This window comes from Pteropus vampyrus, unplaced genomic scaffold (assembly GCF_000151845.1).
Source record: "Pteropus vampyrus isolate Shadow unplaced genomic scaffold, Pvam_2.0 Scaffold116, whole genome shotgun sequence".
Lineage (NCBI taxonomy): Eukaryota > Metazoa > Chordata > Mammalia > Chiroptera > Pteropodidae > Pteropus > Pteropus vampyrus.
Window position 1 is genome coordinate 738,659 of NW_011888897.1, and position 13,351 is coordinate 752,009.

At 36.6% G+C, this 13,351-nt stretch overlaps 1 protein-coding gene across 1 annotated transcript in view; it reads left to right on the forward strand.

The window, feature by feature from the left end:
• Positions 1–12,555, forward strand: part of LOC105296015 (pregnancy zone protein-like) — a 29,322-nt gene extending 16,767 nt beyond the window's left edge. Inside the window, 18 exon segments of the mRNA XM_011365936.1 lie at positions 926–1,153; positions 2,069–2,194; positions 2,613–2,740; positions 3,236–3,286; positions 4,347–4,430; positions 4,688–4,864; positions 5,151–5,177; positions 5,180–5,228; positions 6,192–6,348; positions 6,660–6,734; positions 7,352–7,532; positions 8,276–8,402; positions 8,404–8,449; positions 8,452–8,493; positions 10,104–10,318; positions 10,473–10,619; positions 11,677–11,767; positions 12,463–12,555. Of these exon segments, the coding sequence (XP_011364238.1) occupies positions 926–1,153; positions 2,069–2,194; positions 2,613–2,740; positions 3,236–3,286; positions 4,347–4,430; positions 4,688–4,864; positions 5,151–5,177; positions 5,180–5,228; positions 6,192–6,348; positions 6,660–6,734; positions 7,352–7,532; positions 8,276–8,402; positions 8,404–8,449; positions 8,452–8,493; positions 10,104–10,318; positions 10,473–10,619; positions 11,677–11,767; positions 12,463–12,555 (2,044 nt within the window).
• Positions 12,556–13,351: the final 796 nt, after the last annotated feature.

Sequence of the window (13,351 nt, forward strand, 5' to 3'; positions counted from 1 at the left end):
AAAATTTGCTCTCCTAAGTCCCACACATGCACCATGAAATGAATAGATGCTTTTTCTTTAACTAGAAATATTATTATTAAGATTATTATTTTCTCTTATACTTTTAGGATTAAGAGTTGAAGGGATTTCATATAATCCTCAAAATGACTCATATAATGTAGTACCTGAAAATAATGTACAAAGTCCAGAGGCAGTCTCTGAGGCAGTGCGGAATTATTTCCCTGAGACCTGGATCTGGGAGTTGGTGGCAGTGGAGTAAGTAAGGTCACTTTTCCCATTTGCTGTGGGTGAAGAAATGTGGCTCCTCCAGGATTTTCAGCTCTAAGATAATCTTTCTGAAAAGTGCTAAATAATTGCCTTAATCTTTGCCTTTTCAGGAGAAACCTAAGAAAATATTTTTATTGTATAAGTTCACTAGTAAAATTGTCTCAGAGCTGAGCAATTTTAGAATACTTATTCCTGAGATCGACAGGAAATAGACATGGGAACTAAAAAATATTCAAATACTATACTGCCTAATACCATCCAGGGAGTCTTCCATTAACAAGATTGAAATAAACGCATAAACAAATCAGGCTATGTAAGTGTGATGGTCCATTTGTTGGATAATGATTCCTAAATATGCTTGTTTGTGAGATTGTACAATAGCGAGGATAGTTTAAGGACCAAACTAAATTACATTCAATTATTTCTATTTTAGATACATGCATGTGTGATGGGGCTATAGATTGTTAATGGAAAGAGACACCATTTGGTGCCTTTTATTTTCCCACCTTGGTCCCCAATACATAATCTCGTGTACATGTGTGTGCTCATACGTGAACACTTGAGTAGATTCCGTTCTTGACAGTACCTTTACACATATTAATTCTCATTTGAGGAAGACATTTCATCTGACTTTCTGTTCTTCCATTGCTATTCTTCCCAATTCCTCAGGTGTGGCTGAAGTAGGAGTAACAGTCCCTGATACCATCACAGAGTAGAAGGCAGGGCCCTCTGCCTGTCTAAATGACACCGGACTTGGCCTCTCTCTTCCCATCTCTCTCTGAGCCTTCTAGCCTTTCTTAGTAGAGCTCACAATGCCCTACTCTGTGATCTGTGGAGAGGCCTTCACACTCAAGCCCATTGTCCTAAACTACCTTCCCAAATGCATCTGGGTAAGAAAAATGAGGGTGAATTGAAAAGGTGGATAGAACTCCTTTGGTCTGTCAGCTCCTGATTCTATTCCCAAGACTATGAATAGTTGTGGGAATTATGTGCTAGTACTGAGAATAAACACAGCTAAGAAAGGCAGAACATGACCACAAAGATAACACAATGACATATGAGCTATAAGTACTAAAACTGTGGACCTCCAACACATCTTTATTTTTAATTTCCTGAACCTTGAAGAATCTTCTGATACAAGATAAACTTTTTGCCAAGAAAACTCTTGACATGGACACAAAACTCAGTTTTCTTAATTCTGTTGGTGTCATTCTTCGAGCCCTCATCTCTAACTCCCACAACGTATACTTTTAACTTCTTTTACAGCACTTACCGGTTTGTAAATTATGTCAGGTATATGTAGAGACTATCCTCTTTGTAACACAATATCATCTAGGTCAGGAAACTTTTATATACCTTTCAAAATTTGCTTTGCCTTATATAGAATAGACACATAATAAATCGTTGGAGGAAATGAGAAGAGGGAGGAGGGAAGAAAGTTAGGAATAAAATCTACATATGAGGTAAGAACCAACAGGTAGGAACCAGTAGGTAGTACTCCTAGGGATAATACGCCATTGCTGCTTTCCCTCCCCTCCACTGCTGCTACACCTGCAGATCTCTCCAACCTACCCCAATGTAAATGCCAGATCTTCCTAATAATCAGTCTTGATTTGCATCATTGCCATCTTCATGCTTCTCAAAGTGTACATGAACTTAGATATAGCAGGCGTTTTGGGGGGTTTTTTGTTTTTTTTTACAAATTCCAGTTTACTGCAGCATCTCACACATGGCCCCAATTCTATACATTTATTGTCTCTCTATATTCTGATAATTTGTCTCGATGCCTCACTCATGGAAGATATGTCAGTGTGCAACTGGAAGCCTCTACAGCCTTCCTAGTAGCTCAAAATGAAAAGGGAAAAGAATCCTACTGTATCTGTGTAAACGAATGGCAAACCTTGTCTTGGACAATAACTCTTAAAACTCTGGATGAGTGCCATTCTCCCAAAATCTTAGCTCTCTGATCACTGCTTAGATCGTATTCTCTTTTTGCTTTCCACAGACATAATTCTATGAAGTTAATTATTTTTATTCTTCTTTTGATTTCTATCCACAATGGCCCCTTGCCACTACTCCCACTGCACCTGGGCCCCACCATTATTATGCTTGGGCATTGGGTACTCAGTGTGCATTAGCTTTGGGGTGTGGAGTGTGTGTGTGTGTGTGTGTGTGTGTGTGTGTGTGTGTGTGTGTGTGTGTTCAGCTTTACTTCTTATTCCAGCGAGTTTTAAGGTTAAAGTGAAGCCCTTTGCAATGATTACAGAGCATAAAGTCATTTTCAGCTCTTAGGGATATCTTGGATTACTATCAAGATGGACACTCATTTTTTCTACATTCTTTATTTTAGGGAATGTGAACTTCTCAGTGAGTGCAGAGACAGTGCAGTCCCTAGAGCTGTGTAGAAATGAGTTTGTTGAGGTTCCTGAGATTGGAAGGAAAGACACAGTCATCAAAACCCTGTTGGTGGAAATAAGTCTGAATCACTTTGACATATTTTTCTGAGCCCCTGACACGAGTAACAATAAAAAACAGTATGAACATTCTTCAGATGACAAAAGATAGTTAATATCGTGTTCACTTAATTAATCTGACAAGACTAATGAATTTCCTATTCTAAAAATATGTATTATAAGAAATCTTGCTAGCTAAACTTGTTAGCTTATTGTAAATAGTTTTTAAATAAATTATTTGAGAGCTATTCCCTTTCCTTGATCTCTACGATTCTAAGATTCATATATTTCTCATATCTATTACATTTGATTCTCTGCCCTTATTATCCCTCATTTTCTCTTCTGCCAATTTCCCTAGTTGTTCAATGCTTTGTAGATTTCTAATAATTTGATAATATGTAGGATGTTAAATATCATTTAGTGTAAATACCATCTTTCAAAGCAAAGAATCTATGATTGTCCTTCAGTCACCTGGATGTTTATTCCTTTTCTCCTTGTTTTCTTTTCACTCAAGCCTGAAGGTATTGAGCAAGAAAAGACTTCCAACTCTATGACTTGTGCTTCAGGTAAGAGTCCATCTTTATAATCATCATGAGAACCATGCCTCACAGGGATATATATATATATATATATATATATATATATATATATATATATATATATATATATATATATATATATATTGAGTTATAATGCATGTCCATACATATATCTCCCATAGTTTTAAAAATGTTCCACTAAATTTGGCATGAAACTAAGTATTTCTTTATACAAGGTACAACTAAGACTAATACTGGCACTTGCTTGGTTCACTTTTAGCTTTCACCTTTATAGCCCATTAATAGTTCCATTAACCAGGCAGAACATAGAAGCTTTGAGTATTACAGAACTAGATAGGAAGAGAGCAGAGTCCTGATAAATTTGAATCACAATTAATATTCTCTAAAATAGTTGATAATGAAACATCTGGCATTTTTTACTTCTCTCTTACTAAAAACATGGCCAAAAAAACCATTTTACATTGAGACTTCATCACATCATTAAGAAACAGTCATAGCTATTAAATTACATAGGCACATTAGTGTTAGTTCTATGTCCACAGTATATGTGACACTGTTCTTGTCATTTGAGAAGGACCAATTTAAGGCATAAAATCAGGGAACAATAAAATCAGAAAATTATACAATTAAATCTGAGAACTATAAATCCCCATCAGCTCCTAGCCTTCTTTTAGAGAGCAACTATGCACAGCAACACAGAGCACAGTAAAATAAGAGGGAAAGGACTCAAGAAGTCACATAGAGCCAAGAAGAGCTAGATCATTAAAGATAATCTCATCATAAGTCAAAATTCTTATTCCTTGGACACAGGGTTCCTCAAGGAGACATAATAACGCGTATTCTAATTCATACATATTTTATATTATTTTATTTAATCATCACATGTGCAAGTTAGACCATGAAGAGGTTAAGTAAGTTGTCCAAATATGTAGCCAGTAAGTGGCAGGGCCAGTATCATATGCAAGCAGTGATATGCAGGCAGTGGCTCAAAAGCCCTGCTCCTAACCACTACATTTTACTGCTGTAACAGATGTTATCTTTTGATATGGGTTGTCTGTTTCCAAAGGTACTGAAAAATCTGAGTGGTTATCCTTGAAGCTCCCACCAAATGTAGTCAAAGAATCTGCCAGAGCCTCTTTCTTAGTTTTGGGTGAGTCATCTTGCACTTAGAAAAGTTAGGGCAGAAGAGCCACCACCATTCATCTTTATAAATCTGTGTTCTAGATATCAACTTATTGGCAGTGTCTATCTGTATTAGGATCCTGGAAGGTTCAGCCTCTCTAAACATAAATTTCTCTTTGTCTAATTATAGAGTATATAACTCTAAATATGAAAATCATTTTTTTTAAATAATGTTAGCTACTTATGAACTGAAATTACTTTGCCATCTAATCTCACATCCCCCAGGTGACATACTAGGTTCTGCTATGCAAAATATACAGAATCTCCTCCAGATGCCCTATGGCTGTGGAGAACAAAACATGGTCCTTTTTGCTCCTAACATCTATGTCTTGAACTATCTAAATGAATCCCAGCAGTTGACTCCAGAAATCAAGTCTAAGGCCATTGGTTATCTCATCAATTGTAAGTGAGACAAAGTTTACTTTGTTGATCTAGTGAGAGTTTTCACAATTAAGCTTACATTATATCACCAAATATTAAGCTAATAATAGCAATTTTTGCAGAAATGAACATTTTCTCACTATCTAATAGGATATTGTGTGTAGACATATCCATAATAGCCATAAAACTATACATATACATAAAACTATACAGATCCTGCACACACAAAATTATCAAATGTCAGTGGCTTCTGGATACATCAGTTAATTCAATTAACTTCTTGAGTTAGTTGAAGCTTTTATTCTAGGGTATTGGAGACAGCTGAACTACAAACACCATATTGCTCCTTTAGGGAGCAATATGGCAGGAATCAGGGCAACACTTGGTAAGAAGAGAAAATCATTCTTAGTCTCAACTATGTTAATATATTGGCCTATTTAATTCTTTAAACAATCTGTGAAATGAGAGCTTTTAGCTCCATTTTATAAAGGGGGAAATGACAATTTTTGTGCAGAAATCATTGTCTCTAGTGTAAACAACTTATAAGTGGCAGAACTGAGAACACTTTGAAATGATTCTTTTTATATCCAACATACCAAGCCTCTCTTCTTTCTCATGTTGCTGATGGGCCATTATAAGTTGGTGATTTGTCCTCCTAAGTTGTTGAGCAGCACCAAGAGATGCTAGACACAGGTTAGAAAAACAGCAGCCATTACTCACAGTGTACTTTTACCATTTTCTACTAGATGACCCTCTGTCTCTCTCTCTCTACCTACCTACCTACTCCCAGTCTTTCTGTCTATTTGTCCATCTGTCTGTTCATCCATTCATCCATTCATCTATCTATTCATCTATCTAGCTATCTTGACTAAGTCTGACCACACAGGAAAATAAGAGGAAATTAATAACCTGAAAAGTGGTGGAGAGGCAGAATGACATAGACGGAAATATTTACTGAAACCGACCATTAAAAGAAATCAGTTCATTAGAATATTAGCTACAGAAAAGAAAGAAATCAGTGAAAATAAATAAATACAGAGAATTCAGAATGTGAAAGTAAATATCTTAACTACCCAAGAAATGCAGGTGGAACCTGAATCTCAAAAATGATGCAGAAAAGCTTTAGGAAGCAAAGACCAGATGGTGATGCATTTAACAACATGCTACAGCAAAACAAAAAGAACAGAGAAGCTTCCTGTTAACAGAAAGTCTCCAAAGTCTCAGTAATAGCTCTTTGACTCTCATGAGGGTGAATTGGAGGAGAGGGAGTTTTTGTGTTTAAAACAGAGCAGTAAGTTGATGTATGGAAACAAATGGCCCTAGCACCCCACTCTTCCTGATCCTTCAGGCTCACAGCCTTTGTACAGAAGATTTTTGCCCAGTCTCAAACCTACATCTTCATTGATAAAGCACACATTACCCAAGCCCTCACCTGGCTCTCCCAAAATCAGAAGGACAATGGCTGTTTCAGGAACACTGGGTCACTGCTCAACAATGCCATTAAGGTGAAGTGCTCTGAATATTAATGTGAATCTCATGATACATCAACATTCATGTTCCTCCAAGAGTGAGGGGAGAAAGACGGCACAGAGAAACCGCAAAGATGAAGTGAGAGGGTAATGCGAGAGGGTGTCAGGGAAGGAGTACTAACCCTGAAAACTATAATGAAGAAAGAAATGGTACTTTGTTTGATAGAGAACATACTTAGGAGAATTTCCATAAAACAACAGAAGAGAATACACTAAAATTTAGAAGTAGAATTAATCAAAATTCTCTTTCTCTTCCTCCCTCCCCACCCCTATCCTTCTCTTTTCAGGGAGGAGTAGAAGATGAAATGACCCTCTCTAACTATATTACTATTGCTCTTCTGGAGGGTGCTCTTCCAGTCACTGTAAGACCCACCTCAATCCTGTCTCTTACCATGAAAACTACAGACCTTATGTCTGAAATACCACCCTTCTAAAAGCCAATCTCAGTCTTCCTTCTGCTCAGTGACAAGGCATTTCTCAGGTGGACAAGCCCTTTGGTTCAATTCATTAAAGTAGGGTCCCCAACCCCCAAGCCATGGACCCATATCCATCTGTGACCTGTTAGTCTCGGGGCTGCATAGCAGGAGGTGAGTGGCGGGTGGGCTAGTGAAGCTTCATCTGTATTTGCAGCCGCTTCCCAGCACTAGCATCACCACCTCAGCTCCACCTCAGATCATCAGGCATTAGATTCCCATAGGATCACCAGTCCCTGGTGCCAAAACGGTTGGGGACTACTTCATTATGGAGAATTTATACTTGCCCAGTAATGCTCTTAGGCTACCTATAAAAATAAATTCTAAAACCACAGGTTCTCTAGACTTATAAAGCTAAGAGATTTAAAATATTTTTCAACTTAAATGTAGTGGATATCGGCTTTCTACCTGGCTGGCTGAAAACTATAAATGACACCTGTCAAGCGACATCCAGCACAGGACTTTCTCCATCCTCTACTGACACCAGCACCTCTTTGGCTTTACAGCGCCATGTTGTTCAAAATGCCCTGTTCTGCCTGGAGTCTGCCTGGAACACAACAAAGAAGAGGACCCATGGGAGCCATAGCTACACCAAGGCATTGCTGGCCTATGCTTGTGCCGTAGTGGGAAACCAAGTTAGGAGGAGAAAAATACTGAACTCTCTGGATGAGGACACTGTGAAAGAAGGTTAGAGTGAATGGTAAAAAAAAAAATGTTCCCCTTCCACTTACACTGATTCTATGTAAAGAGAAGGAATATATTCCTGCTAAAGTAATAAGCTTCACCTAGAATTCTTTAGCCAGGTAATATATTTTAAGATCAGAGCAACTTTTATAAAAAGATCTTCCCTGGGATTGCATATGTTACCCAGAGCATAACATGATAGGTATAATGCTGCAGATAAATTATGGAAATTTATTCCTATCTGCTAAGACTAATATATTAGAAAAACATACATATTTTTCCACATGATAACTGCCTACATACTTGGAGGAAAGAGGTACAACAAAAAGCCATACTAAAGAAAGTGCAATAACGTTTTCAAATGTTTTTATCTCTTTTTGCCAGGTAGATTATCACAAAACTAGTCTGAGATCAATATAGGTAGTCTTTATATTTATACTCCAATTCCCAGAAAATATCACAAACAATAAGAGAACTCTGCCACTTTTCTCTTCCACGAATCTAATTTTTTTTAAAATTGAGTAATTGATAAGGGTGCCCTTTGCTTCTTCCTCCAAAAACATTTTCCACCTTAGCCCCACAGGACTAAACTGGGTTCGGTACAGAAATGTGAGTTAGTGAGTTTTGGGGGCTATGACAGAGAGAACCCTATTCACCTCTATATTATTTTCAGCTCCGTTTATGAATGTGTATTCACTTATGATCTACCAATAGTTATAATTCTCTCTTTTTTTCTCACCCTTAAGACAACTCAATCCACTGGGAGCGACCTCAAAAATCCAGGACACCCGAGGAATATTTTTATCAACCCCGAACTCCCTCAGCAGAGGTGGAGATGGCATCTTCCGTGCTCCTCGCTCACCTCACAGCCCAGGTCCTCAGAGGACCTGACTTCCACATCACACGTTGTGAAGTGGATATGGCTAAGCAACAGAATTCCTACGGGGGTTTCTCCTCCACCCAGGTCTCAGGTTGCCAAATAGTCTCCTCCAGGTTCACTTGGCAGTTGGGAAGTTTGAAAACAGAACAGTTACAAAGAAAAGAGAAATCATCAAATCTTGGAAGAATTATTTAGGGATATTTGAGAATATAAAGGAAAAAGATCTAAGACATTCCCTAAAGATAATTTTCATTAAGCTCTGCATTAATATCCTATCAATTTGGCTACTTACCATAAACATCATTCCTCTCTAAAGCTATATCACATCATTAGCACAAAGTGGCCAATGGCCACACTCTAAACTAAGGTTCTTGAATATCAATACTGTTATTTTGGGCCAGATAATTATTGTTGTGAGGGTGTGTCCTGGCCAGAGGAAGATGTTTAGCGGCCTTCTGGCCTCTCCCCAATAGATGCCAATAGCATCCTACTGCCGCTTAAGACAAGGCAAAATTGCCCCTGGTTGAGAATCAGTGTTCTAGATCACAGACTACATCTTGAGAATCCAGCAAGAAATTCTCTAAGGTGATCTAGTATATCAAGTGATTAAAAGGAAAGTGACCACGTAGAGCTCGCTTTGATCTTCACGGAATGATTGAGAAGTTCCATTTAATAACTCCACAGAGCTCAGACTCTCCATTCCTTTCCTCCTGTCCCAAGACCTCTCTTTTTACTCCCCCTTTAAATAGAATTTTTTCTTTTTTTTTTTTAATTGTTTTATGGTGACATTGGTTAATGAAATCCAATAAGTTTCAGCTGTACACTCTAACAGTAAGGCATATATATTTACACTGTGTGTTCACCTCCCATAGTTAGAGTTCTTTCTATCACCACATATTTGACCCCCTTTACCCCATCTACCTCCCCACTACCCCCACCACTTACCCTCAGGAAACCACTAGTCTAAGTCTATAGTCTATGTCCATGAGTCTCTGTTTGTCCTGTTCATTTGTTGCTTTTAGGTTTATATCTAAATAGATTTTTTTTTTTAAGGTGAAGCTCTTGAATTTTTTTTCTTATCAATTCTGGAAATATTTTATTGAGGGTATAAACGATTGTGTTAAACATCCAGAAAATCTGAGTTTTCCCTCTTTACATATCTTCTCTCACTATTTAGAATGTACATATTGAAATTTTCTGAGCTATTAACTGGGGGGAAAAAGCTATATAAAGGGGAAAAGAAACTTGGGAAAGTGCAACTTGGCTTATACTACTGTTTTTATTCACAGCCAATTTCTCTCATTCTTCCGTCTAAATGGCCATCTAGTAAATGACAGTTGCTTTTTTGTCTTAACTTTGCAATTTTAGGCCTAATGTTTGAAAGATATAGAAAAGAGGACTGCTGATAAAAGAAAATACAGGCTACAAATTGTGGGTATAGAAATAGTCCCTTAGGACAGTACCAACAAACTAAATTGCAAGACTAATTAGCATCAATAATTATTTCATTTGGAGAAACAGTAGCATGACTTTGATTATGCCTAGAAGACAGAGAAAAAGGAAAAGTGATTAGCAGATATATACTTTAGTGGGGAAAGCCAATGTCACCTTGTGTAATTAACATACTTTGGGGGAGAATCTCAACTACCAAAACCTTACTTTTTGGGAGTGAGTTCTCTGTTCATTTCTTCCAGGACACAGTGGTGGCCCTCCATGCCCTGTCCAGATATAAAGCTGCCACTTTCACCAGGACTCGGAAAACTGCACAGGTGACCATTCAAGATTCATGGACCTTTTCCACAGGTTTCCAAGTGGTCAACAACAACCTCCTATTACTACAGCGGGTCTCGTTGCCAGAGCCACCTGGGGAATATGCCATCACAGTGACTGGGGAACTTTATATCTCCAGGTGAGACTCTGGAGTTACATTGGAAAAGTTACCTTCAACTTCTCCTACTGAAAGGAAAGCTCTACTCTTTCCTCCCTGGGCAAGTAAAGGGCAAATCTGGAGAAGTTAAATGATGAAAAAGTGAGGCATTCCAAGAAAAGAGAGAAACTAATAGTGTTCTTGGTGTTCCACAGACATCCATGAAATGTAATATTCTTCCAGAGAAGGAGGACTCCCCATTTGCTTTGGAGGTGAAAACTCTGCCCCAGACTTGTGATGTACCCAAAGCCCAGACTAGCTTCCAGGTCTCATTGAATGTCAGGTAAGACCTTCTACCTGACTCACCGAATAATCCTAAGTCTAAAAATTACCTAGAATCATCAGTAATTAATAATATATTTTGAACCTATGCTATTAGATGAATATAATTTTAAATTGCTATGTCTACTAATGAAGTTAGTCTTTTATCATAATGAAATGATCCTTTTCTCAAGTAAATTTTTTTGTTTTAAAGTTTTGGTAAGACTTTAAAAGCAAAGTCTGGTCTTAAATCTATCAAATAAAAAAATGTAAATTTTTCAAATGTTGTAATCAATTCCTACTTATCATTTACACTAATTTTTGTTCAACTCATTGCTGAATAAATTATTTTCCTTAACTTTGTACTTTAACTTCAAGTAAATCTTCATTCCCTCATTTCAATAATTCAATTCTATTTTTTTCTAATCAAATGAACAAATAATAAGTGCTAATATTAAATACAAAATGTAAATTACATATAAAATACAGAGGTTGTCTTGTTATAAACTATCAAAAACTTTACAGGAATCCTAAAAAAATAGCACAAATGATACTGCTTTGTATCTAATGCTAATATTAATATTATAAAACAAATGATATTTAAGACAACCAACCCAATTATTAAACATCAATTTAATCAAAGTAAAAAGCATAATAATCCATCTGACATCACATTTTGGAGCTTCTCTTGGGAGACATGCTACATTCAAGTTAGCTAAAAATATAAAAGTAATACATACTAAATAAAAAAAGTAGTATAGATGGAGTGTCCAAAAACCATAGATGTGTTAAAAAAAAAAAAAGAAAAGCAGATTACCAAGCTACACTCCCAAAGATTCTGATTTGATAGTTTAGGACTGAAATTTGAACATCAATGATTTTAGTAAGCTGTAGATCTAATACTCATTCAGGGTTCCAAACATCAATATCATACACGTCCAGGGAACACAGATCTCTGTAGATAATAATCTTAAGGGAAACTTTATGAAATGGATGGGTTTATGGTGGGTCTTAAAAGAGGAAACCTGGCTTTCTTCCACATATTGAACACTAATTCCTTTCTTTCTTTGACACGACAGCTACAAAGGGAGCCGTCCTGTCTCCAATATGGTGACTGTTGATGTAAAGATGGTATCTGGTTTTATTCCCTTGAAACCAACTGTAAAAATAGTAGATGTATTTTAAGCTATTTTAGATGTCTTTTAAGATCTATTTTAGTAGATCTCATACTAATATCAAAGCCTTATCAATATCATCCTGCCTCAAAAAATATTTCCCCCCAACTCAGGCTATTAAATTAATTAATTATTTATTTGGCTCTATCTAAGCCAAGGGACCCGTGTCATACCAGAGCAATACAAGAGAAGTCCCTATCCTTAGACCACTCACGTCTAGTTAGGGACTTAAAACACATAGGCATGAAACAGTAAAAAAAGCAAGAACAACAGATTATAATTAAATACCAAGCTGACTGATATGCACTAAAAATTTGGCAATGATAAAACTAATGTGAGCTATAATCATCAAAGATGCCAGAGAGTCAAATATGTTACTTGGATATTGAAGCATGGTAGAAATCCGGACCTGAAAATACTTGGCTTCCATTTCTTGATAGAAGGCCAAATGATTTTTTCAAAGTCAAGACATGACAATGTTGAAGCCTGTCTGCAAAACATAATTCCTTCCCCTCACTCATCTTCTATATATCTAATATAACTTGACAATTTAATCATGAAGATGAGTCATAGGTATCTTAGCCCTCACGTTATTTAAAAACATGAACATTTGTCCCTTATTACAATCTGCTCAAAGTCTGTGTTCTCACATCTATTCTCTAACTTTTTGAGTTCTTGGATTTTCTTCAGCTTAAAAGATCTAGCCACGTGAGCAGGACAGAAGCGAGCAATAACCATGTCATCATTTATGTGGAACAGGTGAGAACTCTGGATTTGAGCTGAGACTACACATATCAGTGGTCTTTCTAAATGGGTCTCTTCACTAGAAGTATTATGAGTAAAGCAATAATTAGTAGCACGCTTATAAGAAATTCTTTAATTCTAAAGAGAATAAAAAAGAAAACTTTCAAATCCATGAAATGTTCTGCTCTATTTTTAATTATGTTACAATTGGAATATGAGTATTTCTATGAGATTTTGAGCTGAATATCAACAGAACAAAATGGTCTTTTTGTCCTATTTCTGACTTATTGTAAATACTTTAATGTTTTCTTATTAAGCATCATACTGGCTTTCAGGAGAAGAATATATGTATATATAAAATACTACATAATTATGAAACTATTGATTACTCTTTTACTGGGTATTTTTTATGAAGAATGGATGTTTAATTTTGTCAAATGCCTTCCTACATCTAAGAAAATGAAATCAACTTGTTCATGCTGTAAAATCAGTAATTCTTTAATATGCTACTGCATTGTTTACTAACTTTTCATATCAATATTTGAGACTAGTGTCTTTGTGTTATCTTTTGCCAGGTTTAGATGTCGATGCTAAGCTCAGTTCGTAAAAATATTTTTGAGTTCCTTGATTCTGCACACTCAGAAACAATTTTGATATTATTAGAATTGTTGCTACTTTGCTGAAATTGTTCCACCAGTGCCACCCTGACTGTCATGTTTACTCAAGCAGTGTCCAGGTTCCAAATGTCAGTGCTTCGCATATGCCAAGATTTTGCAACCACATGAGTTTACAAAGAAAGAACTTCGTTGCATTTTGGGGAAGAATTACACACCTT